Source organism: Corvus kubaryi, unplaced genomic scaffold, assembly GCF_017639235.1.
Source record: "Corvus kubaryi isolate FWS band 111438036 unplaced genomic scaffold, C.kubaryi_AGA036_p1.0 37352, whole genome shotgun sequence".
Lineage (NCBI taxonomy): Eukaryota > Metazoa > Chordata > Aves > Passeriformes > Corvidae > Corvus > Corvus kubaryi.
This window is the reverse complement of record NW_024581114.1, coordinates 1,007,103-1,026,184: the sequence shown is the minus strand read 5'-3', so window position 1 is coordinate 1,026,184 and position 19,082 is coordinate 1,007,103. Positions and strand designations below refer to the sequence as shown.

General features: G+C 47.8%; 1 protein-coding gene across 1 annotated transcript; it reads right to left on the bottom strand.

Annotated features, from left to right (window-relative positions):
* Positions 1–3,722: 3,722 nt before the first annotated feature.
* On the bottom strand, positions 3,723–18,071 carry TTC34 (tetratricopeptide repeat domain 34). Its single transcript, XM_042031979.1, has 7 exons — positions 16,497–18,071; positions 16,168–16,393; positions 14,389–14,581; positions 12,820–12,986; positions 12,110–12,377; positions 11,386–11,600; positions 3,723–6,506 (listed from the first exon to the last, which is right to left on the bottom strand). Exons 1-7 carry the CDS (start codon positions 18,023–18,025, stop codon positions 5,988–5,990), a joined length of 3,117 nt encoding a protein of 1,038 aa, XP_041887913.1. The 5' UTR covers positions 18,026–18,071; the 3' UTR covers positions 3,723–5,987.
* Positions 18,072–19,082: the final 1,011 nt, after the last annotated feature.

Genomic DNA, 19,082 nt, shown 5'->3' with positions numbered 1-19,082 from the left:
TTGCTTGTGGGGCACTATTGGAAGTTCACATCCTGTCCCCGTAGGAGTTTATTTCACTTCCTGCTGCCTCAGCTAATTTTGTTCGAATAATATTTTTAAGAGCCCCCCCATATCACCTGAAATCCCCTTTGCATTTGTGCTCGCTCGAGATAATTCTTGAGCTGATACTTTTCATGTGGGAGACAAGGGGCAAAAGGATGTTGGAGTGGGAAAAGTTTAATCTTGATAAAAGATTTTTTTTTTCTTCCAGTGAGAATAATCAATCACAGGAGGAGCCTCCCCAGGGATGTGATAAGGTCCCCATCACTGGAAGCTTACAAGATTTCCCAGGCTGGGCAGGGTGCTGGATAATCTTATCTAGGATCCCTTTGCCATGGGAGGTTGGCTCTCATGACCTTTGGATGTCCCTTCCAACCTGGGTTGTTCCATGATTCTGTGTAAAAGGTTTTGTGGATAGGAATTGATTTAAGTGTGTGCTTAAAAGTTGTGTTGAATCAGGTCTTGGGGTCCAAATCCAGCACCAGTTAGAGCCAATGTTCCCAGTTTCCCTGCTGAGAAGTGATTTGGATCTTTCCAAATGACACGGTCTCTTCTGAACTGTCAGTTCCGTGGCATTTTCCTCTACATCTCTGCTTGATGTGTGATTATACTGCAGTTCATCAGGCAGGTTTATTAGGAGACTTAATTGGATTGCATTAGCTGGCATTTAAGGCGTCCAAACCAGTTGAGAATGCAATCAATTGAAACATCCAAGCACATTAATGGTGTGGACACAGGGCAATTTATGTAGATGGCTAATTACCTGCTTACTTCAGGAAGCAGATCAAGAATGGCCAAATGATGCACGAGAAGAAAAGAAACAACATTGCAAAAATCCTATTGGCAAGGCTGCAAAACTGAGCACATGGCAAGGTGTAATTGTTCCCTTTGTTAAAGTCTACAGTGAGAGCACAAACCCTACACCGTGACAGGCACTCAGAGGTGTTCCCAAGAATTTCAGATTTGAATGTGACTTCCAGAGAACAGACTGAGCACATTACCAGCGCCGGAATGTCTTATAATGGCACATCTGGGGTTTCTAAGCAATCAAGAAGCTCTCTGAGATGGTCATTTCAAGTGGGGAAATGCTAATCCCTGTCAGTTTTCCATTTCATCCACTACTGATCTGGATCTGAGGCTGGTGCTCCGTGGGGATTCCAGGTCCCTCACTCTGGGTGATGCCCAGGAAGTGTTTTTGGTGTGTGCAGCACCCACCTGGAGATGAAAGCACAACTGAGGGGCATAACAAAATGCAAACCAGGGTGGAATTGAATCATTAACATCCTCCTGTGTTTCCTGCTCCCTCCTACAACCCTCCTGTGGCTTTACAGCTAAATTCTCTCATTTACTGGTGCAGTTCAGGAATGAGACATGCAAACTGATTATCAGATACTGCTCTTAATTTCCTTTACAGTCCAGGGGGAAATTCTTATTCTCGTTCATTCTCTGCCACTCCTGACTTTTTGGGATTGTGTAGGGAACATACAAACACAGCAATGATCAGGTTGGGTGGTGACACACCTAAAGCCACAGCTGCTCTGGCTCAGAACAAGTCCCCAGTGGCTCTCAGGGACACAAGGGAGGCTTGCCAGGGTCTCCAGGAGGTCTTGGCCATGCATCCCATGCCCAGGATAGACTTTGGAAGTGAATTGATTGAAAATTACCTGGTTGTACATGTCTTAGAGGTGTAGGTTCCACACCTGTATTGAGGTGTGGGATGCAGAAGGGTCAGTGGCACCAGGCTGTGACATCAGGGAGGGTCAGAACAGAAGCTGTTTTCTCACTTTCTCAATTGCTGGTTCATTAATGAGAAACTAAAACCACCATCACTGTGATCATGAGTGGTTTCTACTCTCTGCTGACATCTTTGGGACTGGCTCATGTTCTCCAGCCTTCCATTTGGGGTGGAAATTTGTTCCCCACCCACCCTCAAACACCCCCAGCTGCTGAGAGCTACAACCAGCAATATCAGTTGTGTTTATTTTCTGCCCTCCAGGCACTTCTGGGAGCCAAGAAACCACTGCTCCTGTGCTCAGGGCTGCCTGTACTCACCTGTGGGCAGGTGCAGTCTCTGCAGCATTGGCAGAACAAATGGTTATGGAAAAGTCATTCCTGAAACCCACAGCAGGAGCAGGAGGGGAAAGAGACTTCTGAATCCCACAGCTTTGGAATGCCGTGCCTCCTAAATAATGAACTGCTTTTCTTAAGGTGCCACTGAGTAATGGTTGAGTGAACCAGCAGATCCCAGCACAGACCAGTGTGGCTGACATCCAACTGAAGCAGCCAAGGCTCCAAAGGCAGGCTCCAAAGGCAGTGATAATTTCATGTAACACATTAAATTCCTGCTGACAGTGACTCCTCGGAGCCCTGGCAAATTGGAAACTGCTGGATGCAGCAGCAGCACCATGATAACACAGTTAATCTTCTGCAGGGGCATGGTGGTAAAAGAAATGGCTTTTAGATTAGCTGTCATTAGAGTGAAACATCTGCCCCTGCCAGCCAAGGGGACTGTCCTCACTTGGGCACACGGGAAGCTCATTAAGTTCCTGGGTTTGCATGGCTCTGGTCCAGAGCCACACTTCCACCACGCTCTAAGGCTGGGAAGCACAATGACTTGGGCTGAAAGGCAGGAAGATGAATTCCCTGGAGATGTGTCAGCTTCCAAAGCAGCTGCAGAAGTTGGTTCAAGTGTTTGGACTCCCTTAGTACCTGGAAGCACGCAGTGAAGTGAAATAGGAAAAATTAATGGGAGTGATGGGGTTTTAAAGGAAATTAAACCTTCTGAGATCACAAAAGGTCAAAGCTAACTCTGTCTGAACTCTGAGGAAAAGCTTCCAGTGGAATATTTAATTCCAAACACTTTGCCATCATTTCTAAGCTGTTCTTTGCCTGCTGGACTGCAGAGCACGAGGTCAGGAAACCTCCCTTGTCTAACTCTAATTGTGATGCAAATATTCTCACATCTGATTTTCCTTTCACATGCTTAGAAGGAATGTGGAGTGCTTCAGAGGGGCGAGCCTGGCAGGGCACTGTTTGTGCAGGAACATTCTCAACCACGATTTCACAGTTTACTTTCACTGTTCATTACCTGGTGATGATGTGCAACGCTGTTATTGAGGTTGCAGAATGCTTTAAAGGAGCAAAATTCATGCAGAGCAAAGAAATGGTTGGAAGTGTCTGTATGGAGCTGAGAGCTGGATAAACGACAGATGTTTAAGCTGTAATTAATTAATGACTGCAGCTTCAAGCTGGATTACAAACAGGTATCCAGTTTCACCTTTTATTAGGTTGTATTTTCTTCTTGATTACATTAGTCTTGATTAATATAAATATATTTGAATTTTTCACAGTTGCGTGACATTTACAGCAGAATTCCTTGAGAGTATGTCCTAAAGCACATTGTACAAGGAGCAATAAAGTTCCTTTTCTGAGCATTCAACCATAGGCTGCTCGAACAGAGTGAGGGAAGGGTTTCAAAGCAGTGGGAAACAGCTCCACAGTCCCCACGAACTGCAGCTTAAGGTTACAGAAATGTACAGAAATGACCACTGCAGGTTTACCAGGCAGATTCTTCAAGCCAGAACTAGAACCAAATTTTAATTTATTTATTTCTTTTAGAAAATGGCTTGTCTCTAATCATAGAATCATGGGCTGGTTTGGGTTGGGAGGGACCTTAAAGCCCATCCAGTTCCACCCCTGCCATGGGCAGGGACACCTCCCACTATCCCACGTTGCTCCAAGCCCTCTCCTAGAAATTGTTTGGAAGAGTAAGAACACAACAGAGAAATAAAGAACCAATCAGAAGCTTAGGCACAGGCAAAGGACTTCAGTGGGCACAGAGGACAAGGAAAATAAAAGAAACCAATAAAAATGCTGATGAGAGGAGTCAGGAGCTGCTGGGAGAAGCAGCCATTCCTCAAGGCCATGAGGAACAGGCAGGCACCTGAAAAGGAATTTTTCCTCAGGATAACTCTCTGGCAATCTTGCAGGGATGCCTGTGGTCCTTATTGTTAAAGAAATATTTCTTTGGGAGCAATAAATGCATTATATCAGAATAATACGTTGCTTAACAAAAGAACAGGCCAAAATCCCCCAAACTTCCAGACTAACGAAGGGAATATTACCCTGGGAGACAGGACAACTGGATTATATTCCCAGTGCTTTCCATGTCTGAAAAAAGTTTTTACATAATGGAGAGACTTAAAAAAAAATTCCAAAGCCCTAAACAACCACTTCTCAAAAATTTCTCGAGACACAGAGAAGTTCCTGTCTGTTAGTTACCATTTGAAGGAAAAAACGAGCAAAATTATTTCATTAGGCTTGCAAATGGAGCCAACAGGTTTTTAGGGATATAATTTCATGCTTGGGAAGAAGCTATCCCACAATATCTTGATGCTCATTACGGGGAAAAATCCTCATCAGCGTCACTAGGATTAAAATCAAATTTGAAGGGCAAGAAGCCCAGTCTTACCTGTGCTATTAGGGCAGAAGAAAGGAGCATGCAGAGAAGAGGAAAAGGTGGAAGGTTCCAGGTGGTGTCAGCGCTGGGGGTTGATCCCATGGCTGCTGAATGAAGTTCCACCCTGGAATGTTGCCTTTGAGACAACAATACAACAAAAAAGAAAATGCTCCCTCTTCCCTTTCATCCTAATCAAAGCAGCAGAGCAGTCCTCAGCACTGCTTTCATCTCTGTTTTCAGCAGTAGTTTCTGTTTTTCTCCCTGGTTATATTATCACACTCCATGGGGACAACTCCCTTGGAGCAGCCAGAACAAAGAGAGGAGCTGCTGCCCTGGGCCCCACCTGGACTGAGCCGAGGGCTCCCATCTCACAGGTGAATCCCCAGGGATGGACCAGCCCTGCCTCTGCGGTGCCCCCAAGTCCACCTGAAAGCAGGAAAACAGAGCCATGACAGCAGAAACAGCCCTCCTGACCATGCCAGGGGCTGAGTGCGTGCTGTCCAGCAGGGGTGAGGAGGAAGGAATGCTGCAGCACTGGGAGCAATCCCATCTTGGATGCTGCCTCCAACCTCCTGCTTGTGCATCGCCACTTCTGGATGAGCTCCAGGGCTGGCTCTGGGGTTTGAACACCCAGGAGTGTGAGGGATGGAATTCAGCAGCTCTGGCAGACACCCCAAGGAGAGATGATCCCTGTTATCTGCCGTGGCTAAATGGACACACGGGATCTGAGAATCCAAGGTGAAGCCCGGAGTGGAGCTGCCTGTACGCCTTGGATATCAGGGCAGGAGTCCCTGGAGTGGATGTTTGATCTCTGTTGAGTCTCACCCTTCACCTTATCTGTTATTTCACTGTTCCCTGGGGCAGTAAAAGAGGTTATTTGGCATTTGTGGTGCCCCATCCCCGATATTGGTGCTGACTGTGGCAAATCCACTGCATTCCCACAAGGGCAGATCCTTCCCTCCTGGAGCGGGGAGGAGAGGGGTGTAACACAAATGGTCCTTCACAAACACCTTACTGGAGTTACTTTTGACTGATCCTTTTAACTGGCCCATAAAAATAAGGCCAATTTATTGAACTGTACATGTTAGAGCTCATCAAATACTAGCAAGGGAACACACGATTCTTATTCACGAGCTGCAGGTGATTTGAATGTTTTCCTTCAGGAGGACTGGAACACCTGTGTTAGAATTCATTCAGTTTAGCCAGAAAAAGAGACTTTTTTCACAATGGGGAGTTTACAGAATCCACAATAATTTTAAGGAGTCCTGAATGCTGCAATTTGCTTTTTTTCCTCATTGCTCTCTTGTTTTGTTTCTCTGCCTGAAACTTTCTACTCTCAATTCTGCTGTCCCACGTTCGGTGTCATGTCTGTTGCATATTTATCGTGAGCTTCTCATCTTTCTTATCTTTCTCATCTTTCCCTCATTCTTGCAGCCTCCCAAACAAACCAGAAAGCAATCAGACAGCAGAAAGTCCCCAAACAGAGAAATCAATGTATGCTACAGCTCGATGCCTCTCTTTTGAGTCTTGCTCTCAGCTTCTGGAGCTCAGTGCTTTTATCAATTTTGAGCCCATAGTCTGTGATTTTCCAGGCCTCTTCGTAACGCTGCTTTTCAAAGTTATTTTGTGCTACTTTGTGAAATGTTTTGGTTAAAGTTTGCCTGCCAGGACAGTTTGTGATGGTGCCCAGGGCCAGGGGCTCATCCAGCTGCAGGGCCTCCGTGTAGTGCTGCACTGCTGCCTCCTCCTCAGCCAGGGCCAGCAGCAGGAAGCCCTGGCAGCAGTGGTCCCCAGCCTGTGTTTTTGGGCTGTTACAGCCGTGCCCCTGGATCACTTTTTCCATGTCTTTCAGAGCTCTCTCATATTTTTTCAGGTGCATCAGGCAGGCGGCTCTGTGGCGCAGGTACCTGGGGCTGTCTCTGCTGGCCAGCACTGCCAGGCTGAGATAGCCCAGAGCCTCCTCATAGTGATGGCCTCTCATCAGCACCTTCCCTTCCTGGGCTGCTGCCTGTGGGGACAGAGTTAATCTGTGTTAGTTAATAAAGGGGAAAAAATAGGAGAGTATCTGGTCTGGACTGGCCATAGACACAGACACTAAGAAAACTTAGTTACTTTGTCAAATGTTGAAATTCCATCTAGCTGGAGAACTCACAGTTGGTGTATTTTTGCATATAGATAAGATATAAAACTCCTGGATCGCTGGGTACTCGTTGTTATCTCAGGAGCTTCTAAACTCCTCTCCTTTTTTTTGTCTGCCAGAATTTCTTCTGAATTCATTTACATTCCTTAGGAATGATGAGCAAAAAGCTGTCTGGACCAACCTCCTCAGGTACTGCCCCACAAATGCCAGTGCTAAAAAATGAAGTTTTTTGTCTCTGCTGGAGCTTACCCAAGCTGTAGGGGAAAAAAGGCCAACTGGTGGCTTTGCTAATTGTTAATCTCGAGTGCAATTTGAACTCTCTGCCCTCATCTGAAGGGAAAAACAACAACAAGAAAATAGAGAAGGCAGGAAGAACCACATAATTTTTAGGTTTGTGGAGGTCAATAAAGAAAACTCCATTAGAACTATTTGCCTCAGATGGATTTCTCATTATTTCCCTTTATTGGTAATGAATACAGCTTTTAACGTGCGGCAGCAGAGCGAATATTCAGGTTATAAACAAGGCTGCCATCAGCAGCTGAGGGCGTACAAAAGGCTGAGCCAAACAAGCTGAGGCTTCAAGCAAAGGATAAATGTTTCCATCCTCCTCTTTTCACAGGGTAACTCCTGAATTGGATGCAGAAATCCAGGTAGCCCAGCCACACTTGGTTGCCAGGTCAGGTCCTCCAGTCTCTTTGTGTGCCCCTTTTATTTTGGCTGCCTATGTTTAGGATTGATTACTCTCTGCCAGAACTGAGGAAAACAGGTTCTGCAGGAAAGGGATCAATACTGCAGGGCAAGTCCTGGCACCTCATCTGAGAGCAGTGGCATGAAATAATTTAGCCTCTCCTCATGGTTTATGAGGAATTCTGCCCCAGTTATTTCGTTATAATGCCTATAATATATATATTTTTTGCTATTTTGCTTGACATAGTCGTATTTATTAAGAAGTCTCTCACAAAGAGCAATAGGACCTCTCCCCAAATAGTGCCAACCCCTGGCTTTAACAATTCTGGCCATAAATTTTCAGGCAGCCTGTCCAAACCCATCTCAGATGTCTTGTGTGCATTTAAAGAGCAGCACAATTACTTTGTCCTTTGAAATGTTTTTAAGGCAACCACTCAATGCAAGTGTCCCCTCAGTGGCAGGAACTTAACAGGGTTCAAGGTGGAATTGCAGCTGTGTGAGGAGCATCCTGGCAAGAGAAGGTGGTTTTTTTCCCCCTAGAAATTCCAAAGTTCTGGATCACGTTGTTCCGAGGAACTCAGCGCAGTTCCTCAAAATTCCTTGTGTTTGTGTAGTTAAATTGTCATTTTCAGCCTTTAAGGTGCATTTGTTGTCTCAGAGGCAGAAGAAAACACAATTGGTGTGGTTGTGCTGAATGATGAATCTGATGCTGGAGGTTTCAGTGCTCTGACCTGGGGCATTTGGGGTTATTGCACCACAGGCAATATTGCATCTATTCACTGAGCCACTGCTTTGACTCTTTCACATTTCCCTGAGAGTCCCCAAATCGAGGCATGAGATTCTGCATCCCCTGCCACACTTGGAGGAAAAATCCCACCTGAAAATAAAGGATCCCCTTTCATCCTTGCTGATGGAGAAAGGTTGGGCAGCTGGATTCTGGATTCTCTTCTGGCTCTGCCTGACTTCAGGGACCCGAGCTGGGACATTTTTTGGTGTGCAACAGGAAAGGATTAATCAACAGCTTGGACATTATCTCCTAACAAAGATAAAGATGAAAATCTGGCTTATGGAAAGAAGGTTTGGAAGGACATGGCACAGCTGAGTTCAGCTGCTCCCTGCACGTGGCCTTGGAGAAGCATTTTTGTCATCAGCCTCATTGCAGGTGACCTGGAAGGGCAGGAAAATCTGTGGGGTCCTTTCCAGGGGAACTCGAGTCCAGCTTGTCACTAAAGGTTTGATTTTGGTTTCCAGACTGAAATAATTCTGGTACCATCTGGAAAGGTCCATGAGTGGATCCCTGGATCCCTGGATTAGGTCTCTGTGTCTCTTTCTTCCATCTATTCACCTCACTGAGAGATAAATACACACATTTTTGTGGCATTTTTGGTTCCAGTCCCTAGGGACCAGCCTTATGATGTGACCAAGGTTCGATTCCTTAGAAAAAAAGAGTAAGGAGCTGACTGGACATGGGATTATGGCCAAGGGTTAGGCCCTGAGCAGTAAATCCCAGCAGATGGACTGATGAACTCTGAGCTTTGGGAGAGGGTTGGATGTTTTCAGAAGAGTTTGGAGCAAGCCTTTCCTTCTCCACCTGCACATGCTGTGAAGGGCATGTGGAATGGCAACTTCACCTAGTTCTGGCACAGACCATGCAGGTTTGGAGAGCCTTTTTGTAGGAATCTGGACATCCACAGAAGCTGCAGCCCTGAGGATCTGTGTGAGGGGTTGGGAATCAGTCGTGCATTTACCCCCTGACTTAGGAAACCCAAGGGTTGAAGCTGCACTAGCAGCAAGCAAACTCCCTTCCTCTGACCTTTTGCAGCTTAATAAATCTTTCAGATTCCTATTCCCATGGGGCTCTCCCAGTTGTTTACAAATTTCTCAGCGTGGGACCCCTTTGACTATAAATAACGGGAGAATTTTATTGCTTTGTTTTCCATGAAAAAAATAAATAGAGTACATCAAGGAGCTCTCTCCTTCCTCCACCCTTTCCTATTCAGCTTATGCAGAACTATTTTTAGCTCTTCAGACCTGGCTCCAGGATAACGATGACACGTTTTTTAAATGCCTGTAATTCCAAATACTCAAAAACCAACGTGGCAGAAATGCTTTTCTGCTGGGGTGCTGAGACTGGGTGTAAACTCTGAACTCTCCTTTTCCTACCTGGGAAATGAAGGTAACAGAGTAAACTCCCTCTTCCAGGGTAGGAACCATGGCAAAATTTGGGCATCATTGGGAATTTTAGCACTAATTCTGTCTCTAAGCTTTTTTAACTTTGCTTTTACCGAGATCTTCCTTTCACAAACTGGAATAACCTTGCAGGAAAAAAGGAAGTGCTGCTGGGAAATCCTTTGAGACACGGGGCAGGTGGATGAAACAATTCCTTCCCCACCCCAGAGAGCACACACTCATCCCCTGGTCACAAAACACACCTAAAAACCCCCGGGTGCTCGAGTTCAAACATTTACTAGCTGAACAAAAGCACAAGATGAAAGAGAGCAATGTTTTCTTTTTGAACTTCCAGCACTGGTATTGGGCTCCAGTTTTGAAATCAGCCTGGTCACACCTCTTGTCTCAAGCAGATAAATAAGCAGATAAATAACCTCTCACGATAAATAAGCCACAGTGAGGGGTTTTATTTCAGACACAGCTGCCAAAAAGAGACAGAAATAAGTTCCTCTCCCATTTTAAAGGCTTCACTCACCTGTGGCACCAGTGGGTTCTCACACATGGGCGCAGTGAGAGCCATACAAAAGTTGCTTTGTTTTTTCTTCTCATTTTTCTTTTCTTATTGACAGCAAAGAACATCCCTCCTGTGTCGCCTCAGGAAGCAGCACGGATGGACTGGGCTGTGAGGCTTCCCCACAGAAGGAGGGATGTGGCAGCAGGGGAAATTCAGCTGGAAAATGTGTCTTCATTTTCAGACACCTCCTTAGGGCCTCCCTAGTCACAGTCTCAATTGTTCCTTTATCAGCTTTCTAAAGTGGAAGATTGCAAATTGCCTCTGAAATCTTCCAACTGTTCCCCCTAAGACTGAACTTTTTACATTATTTAGAAGAGAGGGGCTCTTTTCTCTGTAATGGGGCATGCCTGGGGACTGGTAAATTAATACTTGTTTACTTATATCCTCCTGCTGTTCTGTTAAAATACATTCCAAGGGCTCCTCTTGCTGCATTAAGGATATCAGCATGTTGTTTGCTTTATAACCTGGGAGAGAGCATAACAATATAGCTTCTCACCAGGGTGCACACCAGCAACAAATTGAATAAAAGGAAGCAAACTGATTCTCAGAACACAGAGCTTCTGGGTAATCAGAATTGCAGATGCTTGACTGAGTGTTAAAACTCTTTGCCATCAATCTGACCTTGTCCTGCCTTATTATTGGAGATACTTTCTGGGTGTACTTTGGGGGAGAAACTTGAAAAAATGCTGAATAATAAATACTCAGGGGGGGATTAAAGCAATGTGACATTGTTGTGCCAGTTTTAGCTAAAAAAGCCTGGCCTCAAAGCCTTTCATTTTATGAAAATGTGAACATATTAGAAAGAACATATTAGAAATCCTAAATGTTGCACAAAAGAGCAAGAAGGATGGAAGCATTTAATGTCACTGAATTGAAATCTTCAGTTTCATTTCACCAAGAAAATGAACAAAACATGGATCCCCCTTCACCAGGATCCATCCATGAGCTCCATGTATCCCTCAGAGTTCAACAATTAGCAATGATCTCGTTAAATTCCTGCATCCTGCCCCTCACGTCCCCTGAATTTCAGTGTGGGCATCACCAGGTCTCATGCCAGGGAAACCAACAAGGAATTCCAAGTGCTCAGGTGTGGCAGTGATGGATTCTTAGAGACTGATCAAGGTCACTGCAATGGAAGAAGTTTGGCTCCAACTCCCTGACCCAGCTGGAGGAAAAGGCAATTTATGCCCTGTCCATCTGATAAACCTCTGCCCACACACTTCTCAAGGCAGGGAGAAATCCCTGCAAGCCCCGTTTTGCTTCCCAATTCTTTCCCTACTGAATCCACAGATGTGTGATCAAAAAAAAGGGTCGTACCTGAGCGAGATGCTGCTGTTGCTTGGTGTCTACAAAGTTCAGGAGAAAGGCCAAGTCCTTTTCATCTCTCCTGGCCAGGGTGCTGAGCTGGGCTGCTGCCTCTGCCACGTTCCTGTTCTGCAGCTGCAGCACAGCCAGGCGAGCCCTGGCAAAGTCCTCAGCAGGACAGTGGCCAAAGGCTTCCTGCAGGTGCTTGAGGGCCTCTTGGTGCCTTCCTGTTGGGAAACACCAGCACAAGCTCCATAACCCATCCCATGGGGAGAAAGGCACTGAGAAAACTCAGTGAGGCAGGGTTCAGGCAGCCAGTCCACATCTGAAGGTGTTAATTACATTATACCCTGTCCCAAAATGGTTTCAAACTTCTCTTGAGAAGCACCATCCAGCACCATCCAGCATTATCCAGCACCATCCAGCATTCTCCAGCACCATCCAGCATTATCCAGCATTATCCAGCAGTGCACTCACTATTTAACATTCACTTCTATCCATTGACATGTGGACAGTGACATTGTTGTGTCAGACAGTTTTAGCTAAGAAAACCAGCCTCAAAGCCTTCCATGTGATAAAAATGTGAACATATGAGAAATCCTAAATGTTGCACAAAAGAGCAAGAAGGATGGAAGCGTTTAATGTCACTGAATTGAAATCTTCAGTTTCATTTCACCAAGAAAATGAGGCCTCATCCACCAGGCCTGCCCAGCTGTGCTGAAGGACAGGAACTCACCATTTGCCATCAAAACATCGGCGTAGAAGATGTGATGTTGTGCAGCCTTGCAGATTTTGGTCAGTGCTTTTGCCATCGTGAGAAGGTCCCCGAGGGTTTCTTCTCCTGGGAGGTCTTTGGTGGCCACGAGCTCGGTGAGAGCGGCCCTGCCGTGCTGGAGGAGCCACCCAGTGACCAGCCCTTGGGCTTCAGGCTTCAAGGACAGGATTGCTGGGATCACTGCCCCTGCCTCCACCTTCAGCGCTGAGATCAGATCTTGCACTGCCTCCTGTGGAAAAATAACACCAAGGAAAGAAATGGAAGCAATAATTAAGTATTGATCATTTGTTCTTTCAGCTGCTTTCTGTTCTCTGCTGAACCATGGAAACACTTTTCTCTTCCCTGTCCCTTGTGCTGCTTCTTTTCCATTTGCAAAGATGACATGAGATCATAAAGGCAGGTTTGAATGAGTGTTTGCAAAGTGTTTGAAACTCCTTGGGTTATCACTGAAAATCATAACTAAGGTTTAGTCTTCCTCTCTCTAGCCTTGGGAAAGAAATCAGTAACGTCAGGTGGGCTGTTCATACACCCAGCCAAACCCAGAGCCTTTCACTGCCCAAATTCTGGGAGAAACTCCTGAGTCCAGTGATTCCATAACAAATCCTGTAATACTTACATTCATATTGTTCAATTCCCTCAGAAAAATCAGCGAAGCCCCACAAGGACGGTACCTTCTGCTGCCTCAGAGCGAGGTGAACGAACCCTCGGCCGCTCAGAGCTTGCACATTCCTGGGGTCTTCCTTCAGGACAGCATTGAAGTCAAAAATGGCAGTTTTCATCTGCCCAAGGCGCCCATAGCATCGGGCCCTGGTGAGAAGGCAATCCTCGGCATAGCCACCTGGAGTACAGGGATGCAGCCATGGTTACTGCAAGGGTACCCACAGGAAGCTATGGAAAAACTCCACTTGGCCTGAGGATACCTCAGGATGAAGCACAATGAGAGTTTGCTGGAGTGGAAGTTTCCTTTATTTTGGTTGCAAGTGGAATTCCTACCACACGTTATCAGTCGAGAGTTGAAAGGAAAAAAGAATCCGTGTCAGGTTGGAGTGGGAGCAGCACAAATGAGAGGAGAAAGCTCTAAGAGGGAGATCTGTGACTATGTGAGGGTGGAGGCATGAAGCCACTTGGCTGTTTTAATAAAGTGGAGTCAGAATCACGGAATAGTTTGGGTTGGAAGGGACCTTAAAGAGTCCACAACCCCCTGCCACGGGCAGGGAAGGAACACATTGTTTTGGATAAATGAGTTATCCAGATGGGACTGGCTAATTCCCTGCCAGAATTAATATGCACTGGGAGTTGTGATACTGAGCTGCTTTTTTTCCTCTGCTTTCATGCAAGTGCTGCCCAAATAAACACGTAGAGTTGTCAGTGAAAATCCTGCTCTCTCCACTCCCTGCCTGCAGAGCATTTCTCTCCCTGCCATCCACATATCCCTTCCTTCCAAGGCAATTTCGATAAGGATCTTAACATGCCCAGGGTTGCAATCAATAACTGTGGCATCCAATATTGGATGATAAATCATCAGTGCCACTAGAAATATGTTTTCATTGGGAGGTCAGCGAATGCAGCTGCCTGCAGGGATCAGCCAGCAGACAGGCTCCAAGCAATTGCTCTGCAGGAATGAGGCTTTTCACCCTCCTGACTTGCTCCAAAACTTCTGTACCAAAGGTTATTATCACTCTGGAGCTCTACCAGTTGGCTCCTCTAAAGACAATATCTATTTCTTAACAAGCATCTGTTCTAGCAGGTGGGGAGCTGATAAGCTGGAATGCACGGGCTGTGAAATGGAACCATCTCCAAGCAATTACCAGGGTTTTTATTCCACTTCCACGAGCCAGTCTCTCTTCTTCTCAGTGCTGCTGTCATAACATTTGCTCAGAGTGAAAGGCAGATTTCCATACAAACATGGTTTTACTTGGAACACGCCAGAAGCATTTCCATGTCAGCCTGGTCTCTCTCCTTAGGGAAAGCTGGGATGGTGAAACGTGGGAGGGGCTGCATTCACTCCTTTGCACTGGAGCTACACAAGCTGCATGAGGAAAAGGGGCTGATGTCCCTGTAGAACTGAGCTGAACCCATTTCAAGGAATTAACAATTAATTTAGTTATTGTTTAATTACACCACTTCGTGGCCTAGATGAATCTGCTGTTTGAGGTGACAGAGGAGATCTGGCTGGACATCCTGTTCCACCCACGTGATTTCCCTTAGGAGCAAATCCCACTGGCATCCTGGTGTCCTACCTGCAGCAAGGATGGCAAAGGAGAGGTGGGCAATGGCCTCTTTGATGGCAGCACCCTCCTGTTTGCCCTTCAGGATGGCCAGGGCTCGCCAGCGGCAGTGGCTCTGCAGCAGCTTTCGGTCCTCATTCTGGAAAATGTCCAGGATTGGCAGGAGGCAGGAGGAGTCTCCAGTTCTGATCACTCTCTTCAGCAGCTTAAGGATGGGAGAGGAAAAGGCAGCAGAGAAAGAGTTGCATGAGGAAATGTGAGGTTGTGTGTGAGACCATTGTGCCCTTTCCCGGCTTCCCCACCTCTCCCCGGGGCTTCAGCCAGCCAAGGACCACAAATCTCCTGATTTATCTTCCCTGCTGTGAATGCAGGTCGGAGAAAATGGGAATTCTTATCTTTCCTCACCACCACTGCAGCTGTGGAAATAATTCTGGGCAAATACCTGGCACTGCTTGGTTAGGGCAGCATCTGCTCCACATTGGCAGTGGAGTGTTTGTGTAAATACAGGATGATTGCCCAAAAAAGAGAATGTGTGGAACACAAGGATTCCAGTGGCCCTTTTGACTGAAAAATCAAAACCAGTAAATTAATGGAAAGTCACGGAAGTGCTGTGCCTTATTTTTAGTATTGTTATTAGGAATATATTAATTTATGTGTATTTAATATTGTTATTAGGAATCTGGGAAAAGCATGGATTCAAACCCACAAATTACTGTGCTCCTGGAAAAAAATCCTGCCTGACCTTTGGTATCTTTGCCTCAACAAACATCTTTTTTACTGCATTTCCAATGAAAATGCATGAAAAGATGTTTTTTACAGGTACTGGATATTCAAATCTGAGCCAGAGAAGCCTGGACAAGAACAATTTTATCCTGACATACCAGACACATCCCCCAAACTCATTACTTTCTCTATTTTATTAATAGATAAAAGTGATTGGCATCTGAGAGGCAGGCGGGATAAAAACATTTTGAAGAGAAATTTTTAGATGTTCCAAGTGGAACTTGCAGCAGAAGCTGCAGATGGAAATCCAACTTCCAAGGGCAGCACTCTAATAAAGCCACACCCTTCATTAAGAGCCTTCCCAAAGGCGGCAAATTACAGCAAACTTTTATTTTTCACAGAGAGTAGCGAAGTGCTGACAGTAAAACCTTTCTCTTTATGGGTTGGCAGAATTTACGTGGCATTAAAAAAAAAATACAATAGTTCCCTCTGATGGCAGAGCCTGGGAATTCAGCATTGTGATCCTGGGTAGGATTCAGGGTTTCAAGCACAGTTTATCAGCATTGGAGAAAGAAAACTGCAGACTGATATTGGAGCTCCTGGGTTTGTGTCTTTCCTCTCCAGTGCTTCATTAGGATAATCAGAGAAGTGGCACTTGTGCCTTTTTTTCTCCAAGGGAACATTCCCAATCCCATAATGTTGTCCCCCGGACCAGGATGCTCTGCCTGGTTAAAGTGCTGAAAAATGCCATTAAATAGGACATGAGGAATGAGCTGGATTTAGCTGGGAGTCCTTGTGTGGCCTTTTGGACACAAATCCCTGTGATTTTATGGCAATGTCAGCCCTGTATTTACACCTTCAAAATTCTGCTGGAGGTTCTGCACGTGGGCTCCAAGTTTCCCTGTGTCACAGCTCTCCCTGTTGCTATTCAGGGAGCTCTGAACAGCAAAGTTTAGTTATAAAGGGGAAATGCACCCAAAGGACGAGGGTTAATCTGTAATTTCACTGCAGTCTGGGACAAGCAGGAGGGAATGACCCTGAGGATGAGGCTTTCCAGGTGCTCCTTACCTGGTTGCCATCGTACACAAAGCCTCTCTTCAGCTGCAGCAGGGCCAGCCTGGCCAGCACAGGAGCTCTCTGGGGGTTTCTGGAGAGGGCCAGTGCCAGCAGCCTGTGGGCTTCTTCCCCACGGCCCATCTGGTACAGAGCATCAGCACACAGGATCCGGGATGCCTCGTCAGAGCTGTCCAGCTCCACCAAGAGAGAAGCCAGCTGGAAAACCCCAGGGGCATCTCTGGAGGGGAAAAAAGCCAACAAAACAAAGCACCTTCAAGGTTAGGAATGTGCACAGCCCTGTTTGCTTTCTTTGAAAGGAAACTGAGCTGCCTCCTGGGTACCTCTTCCTCTGGAGCATCATCTGTCCTTCCTCCTGGAGGACCTTCAGCAGCAATCCCCTCTGGTTCCATGGCACATAGGACTTGATGGTGAAGATGGTTTCTTCCAGCTTTAACTGGCAGGCTGTGATATAATCCAGGGCTGTCAAGTAATTGCTGCCACCAGAAATCCGGATCAGCCCACGCCCACACAGGGCTTTGATGCAGCTGTTGGGATGTGGGGAATCGTGCTCAATGACCCTCTGGAAGTCCTGCAAGGCTCCATGGTGGTCCTGGGCATGGAGGGAGCAGAAGCCTCGCAGTGCCAGCAGGGTGTTGTGGTAAGTGTTCTGCTCTGCTGCCAGCAGCTGCTCACAGATGTCCAGGGCGGCCCCGGGGTGTCCCTGCAGGAGGTGACAGTCTGCCAGCCGGACACTGAGCTCCCGGCTGGACCCTGGGCAGATGTGCAGGAGCAGCTGGATTGTCTGGATGACAGGAGGGAGCAGCTCAGTGCCACGATTGCCCCTGAGCTCAGCCCGAGCATGCACAGCCTCCCTGTACGCTGCAAACCTCCCCTCCAGGGCAGCTCTGGCCTGCTCCTCAATCTTCTCAGCATCATGGGGTGAGAAAAGCTCTTCAAAGCATTTCATTGCCCGGGCAGGGTCTGCTGCAAAGGCTGCTGCTAAATCCTGCATCATTTCCTGTGTCCATCCGCCCAGGAAGAAATACCCAGCAGCTCGTTCCAGGAGCAGAGCCAGAACGTCCTCACCTCCGAGATTCTCGGCTGAGAAGCCCTCGAGGGCCTGGGTGCAAACAGCCACACACTCCTGAAATTTGCCTGTTTTTAGGAGGTGGGCTGCCCGCGCCCTGCACACCCAAGTGTGCCCCGGTGCCACCGCAGCCAGGAAGCTGTAGCAGTCACCCAGCCACTGCTGCAAGGACCTGCAGCCTGGGCTTTCCTCCTGGCACGTGGAGAGGTGATCAGAGAAGGCCTGGACGACCTGGGGCAGGTGCTCCCTTTGCCTGCTGCACACGTAGGCCACCGCCTCAGTTTGATGCAGCACAAAGGCCTGGACGTAATCCACGACTCCCTTCCCAGCCTGTGTCCCCGAGAGCACCCGGGCCAGCGCCCTCAGCAGCAGCAGCTCCATGGAATCCCTCGGGTTAGCCTCGAGCAGGAGATTGCATTTGCTCACCACCTCCTCCGAGCACCCTCGCCGGAGCAGGGCCTCCAGCTTGTACACCGAGGCCACCACGTTCTCGGGAATCAGGGTGGAGAGGAAAATCGCAGCTATTCCCACACTGAGGGACACCACGGCCAAGTTCCTGCTCTGGATCTTGGGGATCTGACCCTTGCCTCTGCACCAGGCCTCCAGGGTGGCCACCACTCGCTCCCAGAGCCCGCGGCCCAAGGATTTCACTCTCTGCACTGCTGTGGGGGCACAGCAGCTGAAGGCAGCCAGATAAAAAGCGGTGGCTACTGGAAATTCCTGCTGGGAGAGGTGCTCGTCCCCTTCCCCACAGAGCAGGGCAGCGAGGTCCTCGGGGGACATTTTCTGTGCTTGGGCCTTCACCAAGCGGCATCACGGGTAGAACGTGGCTGGGGGCTGTAAAACAGAAATGAGTGGCTGTGGAGAGGAGTTTCAGCAGAAAATTGGCACTGAGGGGCTGTGGAGCACAGGTTTGAGAGAAAATCAGCCATGAGGGGCTGTGGAGTACAGGTATAATATAAAATAGTCAGTGAGGGGCTGCGGAGAAGAGTTTCAACAGAAAATCATCAATGAAGGGCTGTGGAGCAGGGATTTAGCAGAAAACCATCAGCGAGGGGCTGCGGAGCTGAGTGTAACAGAAAATCAGCAGTGAGGGGCTTTGGAGTACAGGTTTGAGAGAAAATCGACAATGAGGGACTGTGGAGCAGGGTTTAACAGAAGATCAGCCATGAGGAGCTGCAGAGCACAGGTTTGACAGAAAATCAGCAATGAGTGGCTCTGGAACACAAATTTTTCTGCTTGGGGGGGGGAAGCTTTACAGATGCCAGATGTCAGCAAGCCCAGGTGCTGTGAAAAGCCAAGGTTTGGTCACTGCCAGGTTTCTTGGGGAGTAAAGCCATGAGGGGAAACATCACAGAGGTTCTCAGTCCCCAGGCAGGTAGGAAAGCACCCACCCCCCCTGGTCAGCGTTCCCTGCCCATGGAACGAGGCTCAGACATGCATTTGATAAATCTTTAATCACCAATGTCGCCGCTGGTGGGGGACACGGAGGAGACAGAGCCACACCTTGATGCCTCGCCCGCCCCTTACCTTTTCCCTTGGCCTGGAGGAAGGAGGAGAAAATCCGCTCTTTTCCGCCCAGCGGGAAGGACGAGGCTCCTGCCCCTCATCCCGCACACCCGGGCCCGGCCCTGCCGGTGAGAGGGGAGCGCGGATACCTGAGAGGGGACGAGCCCGGGGCTGCGGCGGGGCTGGGGGGGACGGGACGGGGGGGATGGAGCGGGGAAGGGAAGGAAGGAGGAAAGGAGGAAGGGCAGGAGCGGGCGCTGTGTTGCCTGGAGACCGCAAACACTGCCCGGCCCGGGTGTCCTGCGGGGCGGGGACCGTGCCTGCGCTTCTC

Excerpts from the sequence above, each read along its gene's own strand:
- TTC34 (XM_042031979.1), bottom strand. The coding sequence starts at position 18,025 with ATGTCCCCCGAGGACCTCGCTGCCCTGCTCTGTGGGGAAGGGGACGAG. Across the intron at positions 16,394-16,496 it reads ATGATGCTCCAGAGGAAGAG|AGATGCCCCTGGGGTTTTCC; the intron begins GTACCCAGGAGG and ends TTTCCCCTCCAG. Across the intron at positions 12,987-14,388 it reads CTTTGCCATCCTTGCTGCAG|GTGGCTATGCCGAGGATTGC; the intron begins GTAGGACACCAG and ends CCTGTACTCCAG.